General features: G+C 42.5%; 1 protein-coding gene across 1 annotated transcript; it reads left to right on the top strand.

The window, feature by feature from the left end:
- Positions 1–10,896: 10,896 nt before the first annotated feature.
- On the top strand, positions 10,897–13,388 carry LOC138366507 (uncharacterized). The gene is made up of 3 exons (XM_069327556.1): positions 10,897–11,068; positions 11,575–11,709; positions 12,147–13,388. Exons 1-3 carry the CDS (start codon positions 10,988–10,990, stop codon positions 12,759–12,761), a joined length of 831 nt encoding a protein of 276 aa, XP_069183657.1. The 5' UTR covers positions 10,897–10,987; the 3' UTR covers positions 12,762–13,388.
- The last annotated feature ends 1,491 nt before the right edge of the window (positions 13,389–14,879 follow it).

Genomic DNA, 14,879 nt, shown 5'->3' with positions numbered 1-14,879 from the left:
GGCATAGGTTGGAAAATTTGTTAATTCATTAGGGAGTGAGTTCCATAGACTGGGTCCTATAGGTTCTGGTCCTACTGCATTTGCTACAGAGCGGTGAGTGCTTATGTACCCATCAACACGAATTATTTGCTGAATCTTGACCTTATTTATGGATGAAGGTGGTGGGACCACTATCAACCCGGGCTCCAGCTGATAGGAACAATAAGTAGGCTCTAATTGATAGGTATTTGCCCAACTCAAAGTAGACAGCTTAATTATTTCTGACTCCCTTTCCCCACTACTAGCAATAAATAGTTTGCAATCGAGTAATAACGTGCTTGTCTCAGAAGCCAGACATAGATATGTAAGCATACTTAACAAGAGGGTAAATATAAAAATGTTGTAGATTCCTTCTCACATTGGCATGCAGGAACATGATAAAGTTGACGCCCTTGTTAAGGCTGCAGTAAATAAAGACAGTGTTGAACGGAATCTTGAGTTATCAAATAGGTCCTTTAAAAGTGTCATTAGACGAGAACTCTTGGATGAATTTAAAGAAAGCAGAACAGAGTAAACTGAAACTGGCAAGTCCATTGTTCATCACAATGAAATGTGTAAAATAAAACTGGGGGGTGTTGTTACTTGCCCAAGTAACATCAGCAGACTAACAGACGTTGTCACAGTTCGAATGAGACATGGCTACAGGTATCTCTGGCAGTTCGGCTTGTATAGGGATCTAGATGAAGTAAAGTGCTTTGACACACTGTACTCCACTTCATATAGTCTAGGGTAACTGCATTAATGCAGATGTACCTCATGTATTAATAAAAAGAAAAGTGCAAAGTGTGTGGACAAAGACAGGGACACACACTAGAGAATTGTATCTTTGACTGTAATAAATTGAGCCATTTAGAGATAAATCCAAACTGATGTTGCATGAAATGGCAAACCAACTATTTACCAAGGATAAAATACCTGAAATCCTTGCACTGTATCCATATTTCGCTTCCAGTAGATAAACGACATATGAGATTAAGAAACAAGTCGTGTATTGTGAAGACTAATAATAAACAGCAGCTCCCCTATGACTCTGTAATATCTCCATATCTCATATAATTAGGTACAGTATTAAGACCTACAATTAATGTATAATGATTAACTGTAAAATAATAGCTACTGAAATAGAACATTCACTGTAACTAGCGGACATTATAATTATAAGGTGTGAAGGATAGATGAAATTGTTAATGTAATAATCTCCGTTGAGGTCTGATAAAGACCTTTTGTGCTCTCTGTAATCCTTTTTGCGCTACCGCTCACAGGATGAGTATGGTATGCACAATAAACTAGCAGCCTTCAGCGGCAACAATGAATCAATCAAAATCACTGGTCCAAGACAAAAAGGAGAGTTCAATCCCACCAGGCTAACAAAAACACAACGAACCCCTCCTATACTCTTCCCGGATTGATGTCTTCTTTTGGTAATCGCTTCCTATAGCAGCAACAATAATATGAGTGTATCAGAGACGTGATCAAACAAAGAAGCATCTTATGAATGGAAGTGTGGAGAATGTGAGCGTTAGGGCTATAGGGAGCAGTATGATGTCAGCAGCGGGCGAGGGGCTCCGGAGCTGTGATTGGCTGGACCGTCCATCGCGCGACATCGTTCGACAGATACAGAGAAATTTGACCAAATATTTACTCTTCTATCTCTCTGGATATGTAATAATCTGCTTTTATCTTGGACGGTTGTACCATCTGCGTTTCCACCTAGTGAGGAGTCTTTTTGAGATGGCATCAACTACTCGTCTAAATATTTACTTGTATGTGTTTAATTCCTTCCGCGGGCCGTGAGCTCCAGATGTTTTGTCCCGTCTCTCAACCTTCCATCATTTGGGTACTTTGCTTCTACTCGAGCTCCATTGTTTACATAACATCCGTTCTATATTCAGTAATCTGTCCATATCTGCTAAGTCAGTTGCCCGCTGAATTTTGTATGTGGTAATGATGTCTCCAAGTCTTTAATCTTCCAGTGATGCGAGGTTAAGTTCCTTTAGTCTTTCTTCATAAGTCTTACATCTCATTTCTGTTACTAGTCTTGTGGTATATTTCTGGATGTTCTCCAGTTTCATTGTATTCTTAACTACAGGGACCTTAATGACTCCATATTCAGTTTTCTAAAGGCAGATTTTATGCTGGTCAACCATGCACATGCAGCGAATGATATCCATTTGATGTAGGCTTCAGAAGATAGGTTGGAATAATATGAGCCTCCAGGTCTTTATTTCTGCATATTTCCAGGAAGATTTTCTTTCCAATGTGGAATAGAGTGTCCGATCAGCTATTGCCAGCAAACATCTTCATTACTTTGCACGTGCACGAGTTGAATTCTAGCAGCCACTTGATGGACTATTCTTTCAGTTTGTCCTTATCTTATTGATTCTTGCAGTTTTTCACCATATTTATCCTCAATATAATACACATAAGAGCTGGAACAGGAAACTGGCCGCTCTTGAGTCTTTAGTTTACCTCATGAGTTCCTCACCCACCCCCTTTAGGAACTTAAGTACACATTTACCCAAGGGCCCAGGGGTCACAGAGTCTATTGTTACGAACCTGTAACAACGTATCAGGTCCCTGTACTTATTAGTTTTCTGGGTCTCCCTGAAGGTGGAAAATGCCTCCCTCAGCTGTACTGTGAGGTAGATAGGTATCAGCTATTCATTCAGTCATTCGCCTGTAGTTTAACGCCTTTTGTCCGTACTCCTTTATTAATATTAGTACTAAATTGGTTATCTTCCAACTCTCTGGTAGTCCTCCTGTTCCCAGTGAGGATATATCACAGTGAGCATCCAGCACGGGAGTTCAGTTGCCTCTCTTAGTAACCTTATTGAGATTAAGAAACTGTCTCATCCCACAACACCTTGCATACACTAAATCCCACATATACCCTGCACTCCCCCACACCCTACACACCCTTAATCCACCACCCCCCACACGTTCTGAATACGCTGAGAAAGTGTGAGGAAGGAGGAGGGCGGACTTAAAATCTAGATGAATAAAACTACGGGAATACACACAAACACACACACACGCACGCACGCACGCATGCACGCACACGCACACACACACACACACACACACACACACACACACACACACACATACACACACACACACACACACACACACACACACACACACACACACACACACACACACACACACACACACACACACTCACGCTATAATCACGGGTCACCCTTCCCTGCGTCACCCAGACCTTCGCTGGAGGGAGGAGCATCAAAATTCCCTTTCACACAAGAAGGAAAAAATGTATCATTGCACAAAATAGATTTGAACCCTGAAACTGACCACCCTCTTTTGTTTCAGGTTCCCTTTCTCCTCCTAACCCCCAGTTGTACTACTGTCAGTCCTATTGCCAGAACGTCTTCGTCATCATGAAGATTTTAGTCCAGCGTTTAATCTCATTAAAAAAAATACCAATCCGAGTTTTGTTTTTTGTAAAAGCTTTGCTATCAGGATGAACTTTTACAGAGACAAAGAGAAGCCTCAACTGGCTCATCTGTGATGGGGTGAACAGGGTAAGGGGAGGGTGGGGAGAGGGTTGCTCCACTGACACACTAACTGATGAATGGTTTAGGGGAGGGGGGGGTGATGATAGGGGTGTGATTTCCATTATATTAGCGAGCAAGGTTTTCTGGGTAAGTAGGTGAGTAGGTGGGTTGCAGAGTAGATGAGTGGGTTAGAGCAGGTGGGCGGGTGGGTGAGTGTGGGTGGGGCATTGTTATGAACATGAATTGCACATACGTCGAAATATCTGCTGATTATTTAACGACTATTATAAGGTAATTGCTCGAATATATATATTTCAAAGGCCATTCATATATATATCTTGAAAAATACGCATTAACATAGGATTCACAACATTTTACTAGTCATCGCACGTGTTTAATAATTTGGCATTATTTTCAAGAATTTTTGATGCAGTTGATAATGTAAAAGACTACGACCGTTTATACCTTGACTTTAACAAATGGCTTAAAGCTTACAATATGAAGTTTTGGTACTCATTCTTGGAGTCCCAAAGATGCCAAATCATCTCATTTACGAGAAGCGGAATATGTCTTGTCAGCGTTATAAGCACGGTTAAGGAACAGAATGATAAGCTGGCTTTTAAGATAGAGACACCTTTTACAATGATACCGAGTTATGTGCTAATTACAGGAGGAGACATTAATTGCACAAAAGTGCCAACACCTGTCAGTTTGCTACCTCCAAAAACTCCAGGAATCCCTCAAGAAGCCTGCGAACTCATTCCCAAGGAGATGTCTCCTCCTTATAATAATAATAATAATAATAATAATAATAACAATATTAATAATGATAAAAATAATAATTGTATTCACAATAAGGAACAATGGGATTGTGAGATTACATAAGATTAGTATTTTACATTCTTGCAAAGCCACTAACACGCACAGCGTTTCGGGCAGTTCATCCACCCTTGGATGGATGAACCATAAAATATTATAATAAACAAGATGACGAAAAAAATCTAACATGATAATTATGTCTCATCTATTGCAGTATCTCAATTAAATTAATACAGAAACGGGAAATTAGACCCAATCTACGCTTTATCTGTTCTAACCCTTCCAACGGCACGGCTGCAACAGCGTATATTGTAATTCGGAAGTCTCTTTCAAAACGAAAATAGAGAAAGGGCACGCATTGAGAACTATGCCTCGTCAACACAAGCAGAGTTCAGCTGTCATTGTTATGTCATTAAGATATTTAAAACGAAATACAAAAAGAGCGTTGTGATCTGCAATAAATAAAAAGCCGCACTACAAAGCCTCAGAAAAAGCCAAAAACCGAGCCAGAGTCGCAGAAATCAAGAGCAGTGAAAATACTAACCAGTTAGAGAAGTGTGATTAAGTGCCTGCAGATTTCTTCCCACGCTGAAATCTGTGGAAATGAACGAGCAGCTGTGCTACCTGCTGAGGGGCGCTACAGGAGACTTTAATGAAGACTTCATACTCAAGACGCTTCTTCAAGTTAGTGGCATCATCAGGGAACAGCACCATGACAAGGTAACTGAAGAAAGAAGGATAGAAGAACAAGTCAGTGAATTTATACGCTAGTTGAGGTAATCACACGCTATGCCAGACTTGTGGCTTTATTGATCAAATAATTACAGTAGTTACGTTCTGCAATAATACCAAGCAATATAAATTACAATACATATATTTACAGTTTAAGCACTTTCTATTCACCATAACGATAACCAAACTGTATATCAGCTAAAGCTAAAACAAAGAGAAAATAAGAGAGTACCCCACACCGACCTACACACATACGAGTCACAGCTGATCAGTCAGTCACCAAACAATAACAATCAAGCGAGCACCCATCAGGTACATCAAGAACTTCAGTCAAATACGAGAGATACATAAGGGGCATAGAAATAGCCTAAGCTACTCTATCCCTTTGGGATGTATTTCCTTGTCTCAATAAACGTACTTGAACTTGAAGGAGAGATACAACATTTTACTACACTGGTAAAATGCAGTTGCAGCTAGCAACCCTAGTCATTATGAAAAAAAGAGACTGATTGGCGAGAATTCCTGTTTTGGGACGAAAATTCGGGAAGGAAAACTGTAGCCGAGCTGGAATCTGTGGTGCGAAAGGTGGACACCGTCTGGACCAATACCTGAGACATGTGCCCACTTTAGAGATATTAGAAATATGAGTAGAATAATCAATCCCAAACCCAGTTAGGAAAACATTACTTACCAAATACACTGTTCTTTAAAAGACTTCCCCAATTTTCACTCGCAAGATAATATTGTAAGATCTTCCAGAAATACTATGCCTGTTAGTGGCTTTGCAAGAATGTAAGAACACCAATGCTATATACTCTCACAAGCCTAATGTACTTTCTTATATAAAAATAAATAAATAAATAAATGTTTAAAGGTTGGTTAATGTTAATCTTCTTGCTTGATAAACTGTTCACTTGAGACAGTTAGCAAGTCCCAGTTGCGTCTGGGTACAAGTGATAGGTTGAACAATTCAATGGGCTGTCTTTCTATTGGGGGTGTGTTGTACATGGTGCTATGGCGGGGTGTTGACTCACAGGACGAGTAACGGTGACCAATATTGTCAGAACGAGTGACCCTCCCCAATACTATCACTATGGTGGTGTTGACTCACAGAACGAGTTACCCTGCCTAATAAACTCGTCCTTCCAGGAAAAAGTAGGCTTAACAGCTCTTACGGTGGGGTTCTCTTTGCGCATGCGCTTTCATCGTTGTCCCGAATTAAACATGGGGCTACGGACGTATCCTTGTGCCCATGTAATGCTTTCAGAGACAGCCACTTAAGCTACGTTAAATTAAGTTAGCTTTCTTGATTTTTGTATATGGGTTAAATTCCTTGTAACCTATCTTACAAATAACGTTGCTTTTCGCTCGTATATTTTACGGCGAAAAATTGCCGTACTGGAAAATGGAAATTTATTTTCCAAATTATATGGACCCAAAACAACAAGTTTTGGGTCCCCTGGTAGGTTAGGAGAGAAGCAAGTTCTAAGGTTTCAAAACGTCATGAAAACTATTAATTTAAAGTGTCCTCTCCTAACCTAACAGATTAAGCCAGACGACCCAAAGCAGAAAACGGGACAATGTCACTTTTGCGAGCCGCTTCCATATTTCTAGTATGGTAATTTTTAGTTTAAGTGCGCATACGAGCGAAACGCGACATTATTTTTAAGAGGACGGGTTGACACCTACTGCTATTTTCACGGTACGAGAGACCGTGAAAACAGCAGCAGGTGTTCTCCAGCAGCCTCACAGACTAGCAAATAAAGTGACAACTGAGTTGGTATATGCCAGTTCGTCCTCTCTAGCGTCCACAACTTAATTAAACTGATGTACTAAATTAGCCTAACCTAACTGTGGACCCACAAATAGAAAACTAAACATTTCATAAATTTTGTGAGCCGCTATGATTTCTAGTAAATCACTTTATAGTATTAGGGGGTTTATACATTAAAATGCGATGTACTATTCAAGAGGACTGGTTGCATACACGGCTATGTGTGTAGGGGGGAGGGGGGGAGAGAATATTGACCCTCCATCGTTGTGTGAAGCTTGAAGGGTAGGGGAGGAGGGAGTAGGGGAAGCGATGAGGGAGCACATATATACATACACAACACAGGATAAAGGCGACACCCAAATTGCATTCAGAGTTACCTCGCTCGGCTAGGTGTGTGTGTGTGTGTTGGTGGGAGTGTTGAGAGGACGCTTGCAGTGCGATCCAGCCTGGCCGGACGACTGGCCGAGTTCCCGTGTGTTGCTCTCTCTCTCTCTCTCTCTCTCTCTGCAGCATGGTCATGCTATCATATTGGGCTATCGTAAGTATAAAGTATAAAGATTTATTTCATTAAATGACCAGCCCGACCAAAGGAGGCACTGTGCTCTGGTCATCAGCGTTGCGATATTTGGGCACGGGGCACTGTGTGGTCGTGTACAGTGTACTGGACACTCCCAGGTCTCACACAGGTGGTGCACAGTGTACTGGACACTCCCAGGTCTCACACAGGTGATGTACAGTGTACTAGACACTCCCAGGTCTCACACAGGTGGTGTACAGTGTACTGGACACTCCCAGGTCTCACACAGGTGGTGCACAGCGTACTGGACACTCCCAGGTCTCACACAGGTGGTGCATAGCGTACTGGACATTCCCAGGTCTCACACAGGTGGTGCACAGCGTACTTGACACTCCCAGGTCTCACACAGGTGGTGCACAGCGTACTTGACACTCCCAGGTCTCACACAGGTGATGCACAGTGCCCTCAATACATCTAGATGTTCAAATGCTCGCTAATCCAACCGTCAAACCTTGCTGTTAATGAACGAAAAACGCCACACAAGACTCACAACTCATTACGTTCAAACTTTTCTCAAATATTGCTTCTCTGGGTCGGCCGCAGCTTGGACGAGCATAGCCTGAAGACGGGTGGACTGCAAATAAGCTTTAAATCAAATTACAGTAATCAAAACATTCAAGAAGGATATACATAGTGAAATACCAAATTACAAATAAAAATGATTGTCAACAGAACCAAAACACATTCCCTAACATATTCTAGGAGGCCTAAGTATACACAAAATTATAATTAATTTACTAATTTATATTTAAGGAAATTTAGTTTTTGGTTACATTACGTTAATGTTGATGAATGCGACTTTGGCCGCAGGGAGGATGAGCATAGCCTAGGCCCACCTGAGAGTTAGAGTTGCTTTCATTCTTGCAGAGAGGATGGCGGCTGCCGGAATAATGAGTATTTATCCATTGTAATCAGGCTCATTGTCTTCCTCAACATACAGTAAAAACAAATAAAAAATATAGTTGCACTGAATTCTTCCATGTTTTATAGATTTATATTGACTGAATCTCGTTATGAGATTTTATATATATATATATATATATATATATATATATATATATATATATATATATATATATATATATATATATACTTTATTATTAGATATTATTAACGTGTTATTAGCTTCATTTGCAAATAGTCGTTGCAGATACGTATTACGTTTTTAAAGCATAAATGTAAACATTACAAAGTCCAAATTGTTTAGTGTATTGTGAGGTTAACTGGCTACCTGGTCCTCCACAGGTGGCCCTCCTGCTGGGGCTGGTGGCGCCCAGTGGCGCTGCTCCCGACCACCACCACCACCACCACAGGCGCCACTACCACCACTACACTGACTCTAGAGACGACAGTGACTTGGATGACGACGACTTGGCCAAACACTACACAAACGAGAGTTTCATTAGCGACTTCTCTAGGGAACCTTTTCCTGAACAGAACGCGAAGGAAATGCCAATAAAAACTTATATGAATCGATCTAAACTATCTGCTCTGCCCCAAGTAGAGGAGGACGCCCGAAACTTTACAGGCAATTCACGACAGCATAGGCTGCCCCTCGGCATGACAATCATTTACAGTGATGGTGATAGTACTGATGATAATGATGAGGATGTCAGTGACAATTATGATGGTTTGAGAGTGAATAATGATGCTGTGAGTGTTGTTGAGGACATCTCACTTGATCGGAGGGTTTCTGGTCACCCAGTTAATGTTTTTGAAAATTACACAAGCCTCTCAACCTCTGTCGAGCGAACCAGCTTTACAAGTCAGGGTGATAATGAGACTATTACAACTGATAACAGCGCTATATCTAAAGAGAATGTGGATAAAAACCATGCAAGCAAAGCTGAAGTGATGCGCGCAATAATACCCAACAGAGGTCTAGCAAGCATCCTAGTGCGCACTGGGGACAGTCTCATTCCTAGTCGATTCGGTCTAAACAGAGTCGAGTTATGGCGAGCCAACACGAGTCGATTCACGGCAGCTCACTCCAACATACACAGGACCAATGTTAATTTTAGAAACCTACACAGAATCAGGAAACACCGACTGAATGCCCGAGTATTAAACACAGCTCCACTGAATCTCCCCTGGAATAATTCAAGACATTTTACTGTACACAGGGAAAATATAGGCTACTTCAGCATACAGGGAAAACATGCAGAACATTTCCGTGCGCTAGGCGCCCATACAGGCAACATGAGAAATATGAGGAATGTTGGTTCGTTGCGTACTGTGATTGCTGGGTTTCCTGCTCAAGCCACAGGACACGAGGGAGCCAGAGGAGAGGGTAGTTGTGACGAAGGTGGGGTGAGGATTCCTAGAGCCAGAGACCAAGGTCCTCAGAACGGTGATGAATACGTTACTGCTAATGGGGATGATTACACTGTTGGCAGTGATTATGGTGATAGTGAACAGTATGTTGTTAGTGAAGGTGATAGTAGTGATGGTGTTGATTGTACAGCTGCTAGTGATGGCTGTGATAATGGTGTTGACGTTGGTGGTGACAGAGGTGTGAACGTCACTGACAGTGATGGTGGTGACAGAGGTGTGAACGGTACTGACAGTGATGGTGGTGACAGAGGTGTGAACGGTACTGACAGTGATGGTCGTGACAGAGGTGTGAACGGTACTGACAGTGATGGTCGTGACAGAGGTGTGAACGGTACTGACAGTGATGGTGGTGACAGAGGTGTGAACGGTACTGATAGTGATGGTGGTGACAGAGGTGTGAACGGTACTGACAGTGATGGTGGTGACAGAGGTGTGAACGGTACTGATAGTGATGGTGGTGACAGAGGTGTGAACGGTACTGACAGTGATGGTGGTGACAGGGAAGACGAGGACGGCTGTTATCGAAATAATTGTAACGCAGATGGTGAAGATAGCCAAGACAAGCACGTAGATAGAGACCTCGATGACGATGGTGATAGTCATGATAGTGACAGCGACGATGGTGATAGTGACGATGATGACAGTGACGATGGTGATAGTGAGGAATTTCGCACTTTAACGGCATTTCTTTTACCTCCGCTTCCTTCCCTCCCTCTCGACCAGCAGACCTCCTCACTGTCACAATCTCTCTCACCTTCCACGACGCTCTCTCAGCCTCGCCACCACGCGCCCCTGCAGACACGCCCACAATCAACCAATCTCCAGGTTTCACCGTCTCCGGCAACTTTACAAATCTTCCAAACACTTCAAAGTTGCTCTCGCCACACCCAAAGTGATGAGGAGACAGACGAAGACGAGAGCAAACATGATAGATACAGCGATGATGAATATGATGAATATTTTAACGAATTCGGTGACGACGATCATGTTAACGTCACCCTGAAAGTATTTTCTAAGCCTCCTAACGCATTGATAGATCCTCCTAATACCCTCCTGGTGCCTCCTAGCGTCGAAGTCGCGACCCGAGCGCATTCTGTTGGGCCTTCTGTGTTGACTTCGGGCCGCCCACTGACCCCTTCATCCCCGCAACTCCACCCTAGTCCGACCACGGGCGCTCTCCCGCCCTCATCTGTCATGACGCTTCCTCCTCTCTCCTCGGAGACGAGACCTGACTACATGGTGCAACCTCATTCCCTCTACCTTGATCATGAAGGAGTGAGTATATTTTCATGTATGTTCGCTTAGATTTTCCATTTTAGTAATGTCCGAGACAGGGAGCCAGTTAGGTTTACCGACTGGCCTTTAGCTGGTCTTTCTAATCTGCCTCCAAGATGCAACTAGGTGTCTATTTGTTGCTAGGTGAGTAGACAGCAAGTGAAAGGACACGTGCCCAAACGTCACTCCCCTGCCGCAGGAATCTAACCCAGGACCTTTCAGTTGTGACTCGATTGCTATAAACACTTGCTACAAGACCAGACTGTATGTACCATTAGCTAAAATATCGGCCATCATGAAAGTCATGTGTAGTTAATTATCAAAATACTACTCTTGAATTAATGAAATGTTATGAATAATCTTTTTTTTCACACTTCATGTCTATGATTAACTCCGTTAAAGTTGTGAAAATATATTTGTGTAATAATAATACGCATGCATTTCTTTGACATCGTCTTGTGATATAATTATTGATTACTTACAAGAGTAACATATACGTCCGACAGGTCGACACGCATGCGTATTACCAGTTCTCCTACACTGTCAACCACCAGCAGAACCAATTCGGCCACCAGGAGAGCAGGGATGATGGTCGTGTCTCAGGAGAATACCACGTACTCCTCCCAGGCGGCACCAGGCAGGTAAGGACAGGGGGAAACATCATCACGTTACAGGGGTGTACTTGTGACAGTGCTCCCACCTCACACGTGACCGGCCCGGGACTTGCCAGGACGCCGCGAGACTGTCACTTTGCTGTGAGGCCCCAGGGCCGATCAGCGGGTCATGCTTGCCGTCGGCAAGTACCATGAGCAGACATGTTGGGACCCGAAAGATGGTGAACTATGCCTGGCCAGGATGAAGCCAGAGGAAACTATGGTGGAGGTCCGTAGCGATTCACCCCATCACGTGTAGGCACTCCTCACCATTTTCCGCCCCCTGTCAACATAATAAGAGAGGGACACGAGTGATGTTACAAGAGCTTGGTGAGGGATATAAATTCTGATTTGTTTTAATGTGCTGTTTTAGATACATTTATAGTTTGCATTGTGAAATGATTTTAATGTTTCGGTTGCTGCAGGTGGTGATGTACTACGCGGACGACACCGGCTACCACCCCACCGTTACCTATGAGGACGCCTACGATATTGACCCCAGGTCAGTACGAGACCCCCTACAAGCCCTGAGTACTCTGACACCCCTGAGGACCGGACCTGCTCCCAACACTCTCCATCTTGCTGCCTTCATCACCCCACTTCCTCCAGCCACACACCTCCGGGTGAACACAGTTTCTACAGAACACCAAAATTTCGTCTCGGAAAACCCTTTGCTCTCAAACTTGTCCCGCGAGGCCAGGCTGGTAGATGAAGCAGACGTACTCAGACAATATTCGCCTAATGCGTTTTATTTAGGTAGTTCATCAGACTTTGTTTATTCTACAAATGATTCTATATATAATAGCTTAGAAACAGAAAGAATTCATCGAGGTCCTTCAATATTGTACGACACACCACTTCCACTTACCGCCTCCAGGAATCCCAATACCTCCTTCAAGCGGGGTCACCTGCTGACTCCTCTCCACCACTCCAACACCAAACACTCAACAACCACTCATTTGGCTGTTACCCACAATGCCAATTCAACTAGCAAAAACAATCGCAGAAGACGGAACTTTCTTCTTGTCCCCGTACGTTAAAGTTTAATACAACCAGACAGTTTTCAGGCTTGGAAAAAGTTCCATCATTCTCCCAGCCCATCCGCATAACATTGATGACCAGACCACACACTAGAAGGTGAAGGGATGACGACGTTTCGGTCCGTCCTGGACCATTCTCAAGTCGATTCGCATTCAAGACCATTGTTCAAGTCGTCCTGGACCATTCTCAAGTCATTCACAATCGACTTGAGAATGATCCAGGACGGACCGAAACGTCGTCGTCCCTTCACCTCCTAGTGTGTGGTCTGGTCATCATACTTTAGCCACGTTATTGTGACTCATCACCTGGGCATAACATTGACCAACTGGTCAGCCAAACCCCCGTTTTTCAATTAAAAATGCCTAATACACGACTCACCAACCTGTCCTTAGACCAAGTCCATTCCATCCAGCGATCGATCAGAAAGAGCAGTCATAAATTTTAACACGCTGTTCATTTAAAACAGGAATTGTCTCAAATATTAATTAATATTGTTATATATTAGCAGACTGTGCATATTTAGGCATTGGTTAGGTTAGGTGTTTAAGTTCTGTTGGCGATTATTTGTATTTGTACGTGGGTGAAGCATTTACAGCGGTGGGATTCGAACAAAAGTCGTCAGCAAAGTCGACGTGTTGTGCCAGTTTGAAAAACCAGTGTTCGAATTTGCTATATTTCTATATTTTATAGAATATAATTTATTTTAGTGTATATTGAAATTTTATGTATAGTTTTCGTTAGAAAACAGTCTCTTTTACATTATTAAAATGAAATTTACTCTTATTGTATTAATGACTTATTTTGGTAAATGTGATTGTCTCCTAGTAATGGTAAAACAAAAAAATCTATAGACTTTTCATCAATATCGTATACAGTGTTATGCATTGTGTGTAATACCTTCATCCTCGTCTGTCATAATATGCATGACATAACATCTGAACAAGTAGACTCTTTTCGGGAAATGGAACAAGTGGGAATGGCCTCCTTAGCGGTGCGGTGCGGTGCCCGCACGCTCGTTTAACCCATAAACATTCAGCTGTCTTAAATCTGCTGGAGATAAGAAACAGCCATTTTGGATTTCGACCACCACAGGACGTAAATAGTTAAATGAGTCATGAAGGCACTGCAAATTACCGGGCAACACAGTAGAAGTGGGATGGCTGGGTTATTGGGTTGTTTCAAATGTAAGTTTGACATATATAGATGGATACCAATAGGAACGGCTTCGTATGGGCCAATATGTCTTCCGCAATTTCCTTAATTCTTATGTTCTTAACGAGTCAATATTACTCAATGAATGGAAAAGTGCTAAGTATTATTTTGTCTAACATTATTAAAGTGGACTGAAACTTATTTGGCACCTGGCGCCACCATTCTCCTGATACCACCGTACAATTACTTATGCAAAGGAAGATTAGTATTGTCATGTTGTATTACTGTGAGCTTCGCGTTCTGCGCAGCCTCCTGGTGTCTTGACTCGTATTTCCCGCCATTTTCTTCCTGCGCCGTGACTGGTGTTCACCACATCTGAGGCCCGCCACACGCCACTCTGGATGTGTGTAATTACCTAAGTATAGTTACAGGATGAGAGCTACGCTCGTGGTATCCCGTCTTCGCAGCACTCTTTGTCATATAACGCTTTGAAACTACTGACGGTCTTGGCCTCCACCACCTTCTCACCTAACTTGTTCCAACCGTCTACCACTCTGTTTGCGAAAGTGAATTTTCTTATATTTCTTCGGCATCTGTGTTTAGCTAGTTTAAATTTATGACCTCTTGTTCTTATAGTTCCAGGTCTCAGGACCTGGATATTGTCCAGGTAGGGTAAGTTATGTGGTAGGGATAAAGTGCGTTTTTAATTGGGATTAAAGGTAAAACATAGATATATCAAACATTTAATTCGGTGCCAGAGACATTTACTACAATAACCACATTTACTACAGTATCAACATTTAATGCGATAAGGACGTTTACCGCGATAATTAAACAAAATTGTGATAACAAGCTAATTGACTGCTATCACATCAACATTCACTGCTACAACGTTTGCTATGATTGTGAAAACGCTTATACCTATCTAAGGGGAGTTCACTAAACATATTCAAAGAAATATGTTA

This window comes from Procambarus clarkii, chromosome 19 (genome assembly GCF_040958095.1).
Source record: "Procambarus clarkii isolate CNS0578487 chromosome 19, FALCON_Pclarkii_2.0, whole genome shotgun sequence".
In the NCBI taxonomy this organism is placed as follows: domain Eukaryota; kingdom Metazoa; phylum Arthropoda; class Malacostraca; order Decapoda; family Cambaridae; genus Procambarus; species Procambarus clarkii.
This window is presented reverse-complemented; position numbering and strand designations above follow the sequence as displayed.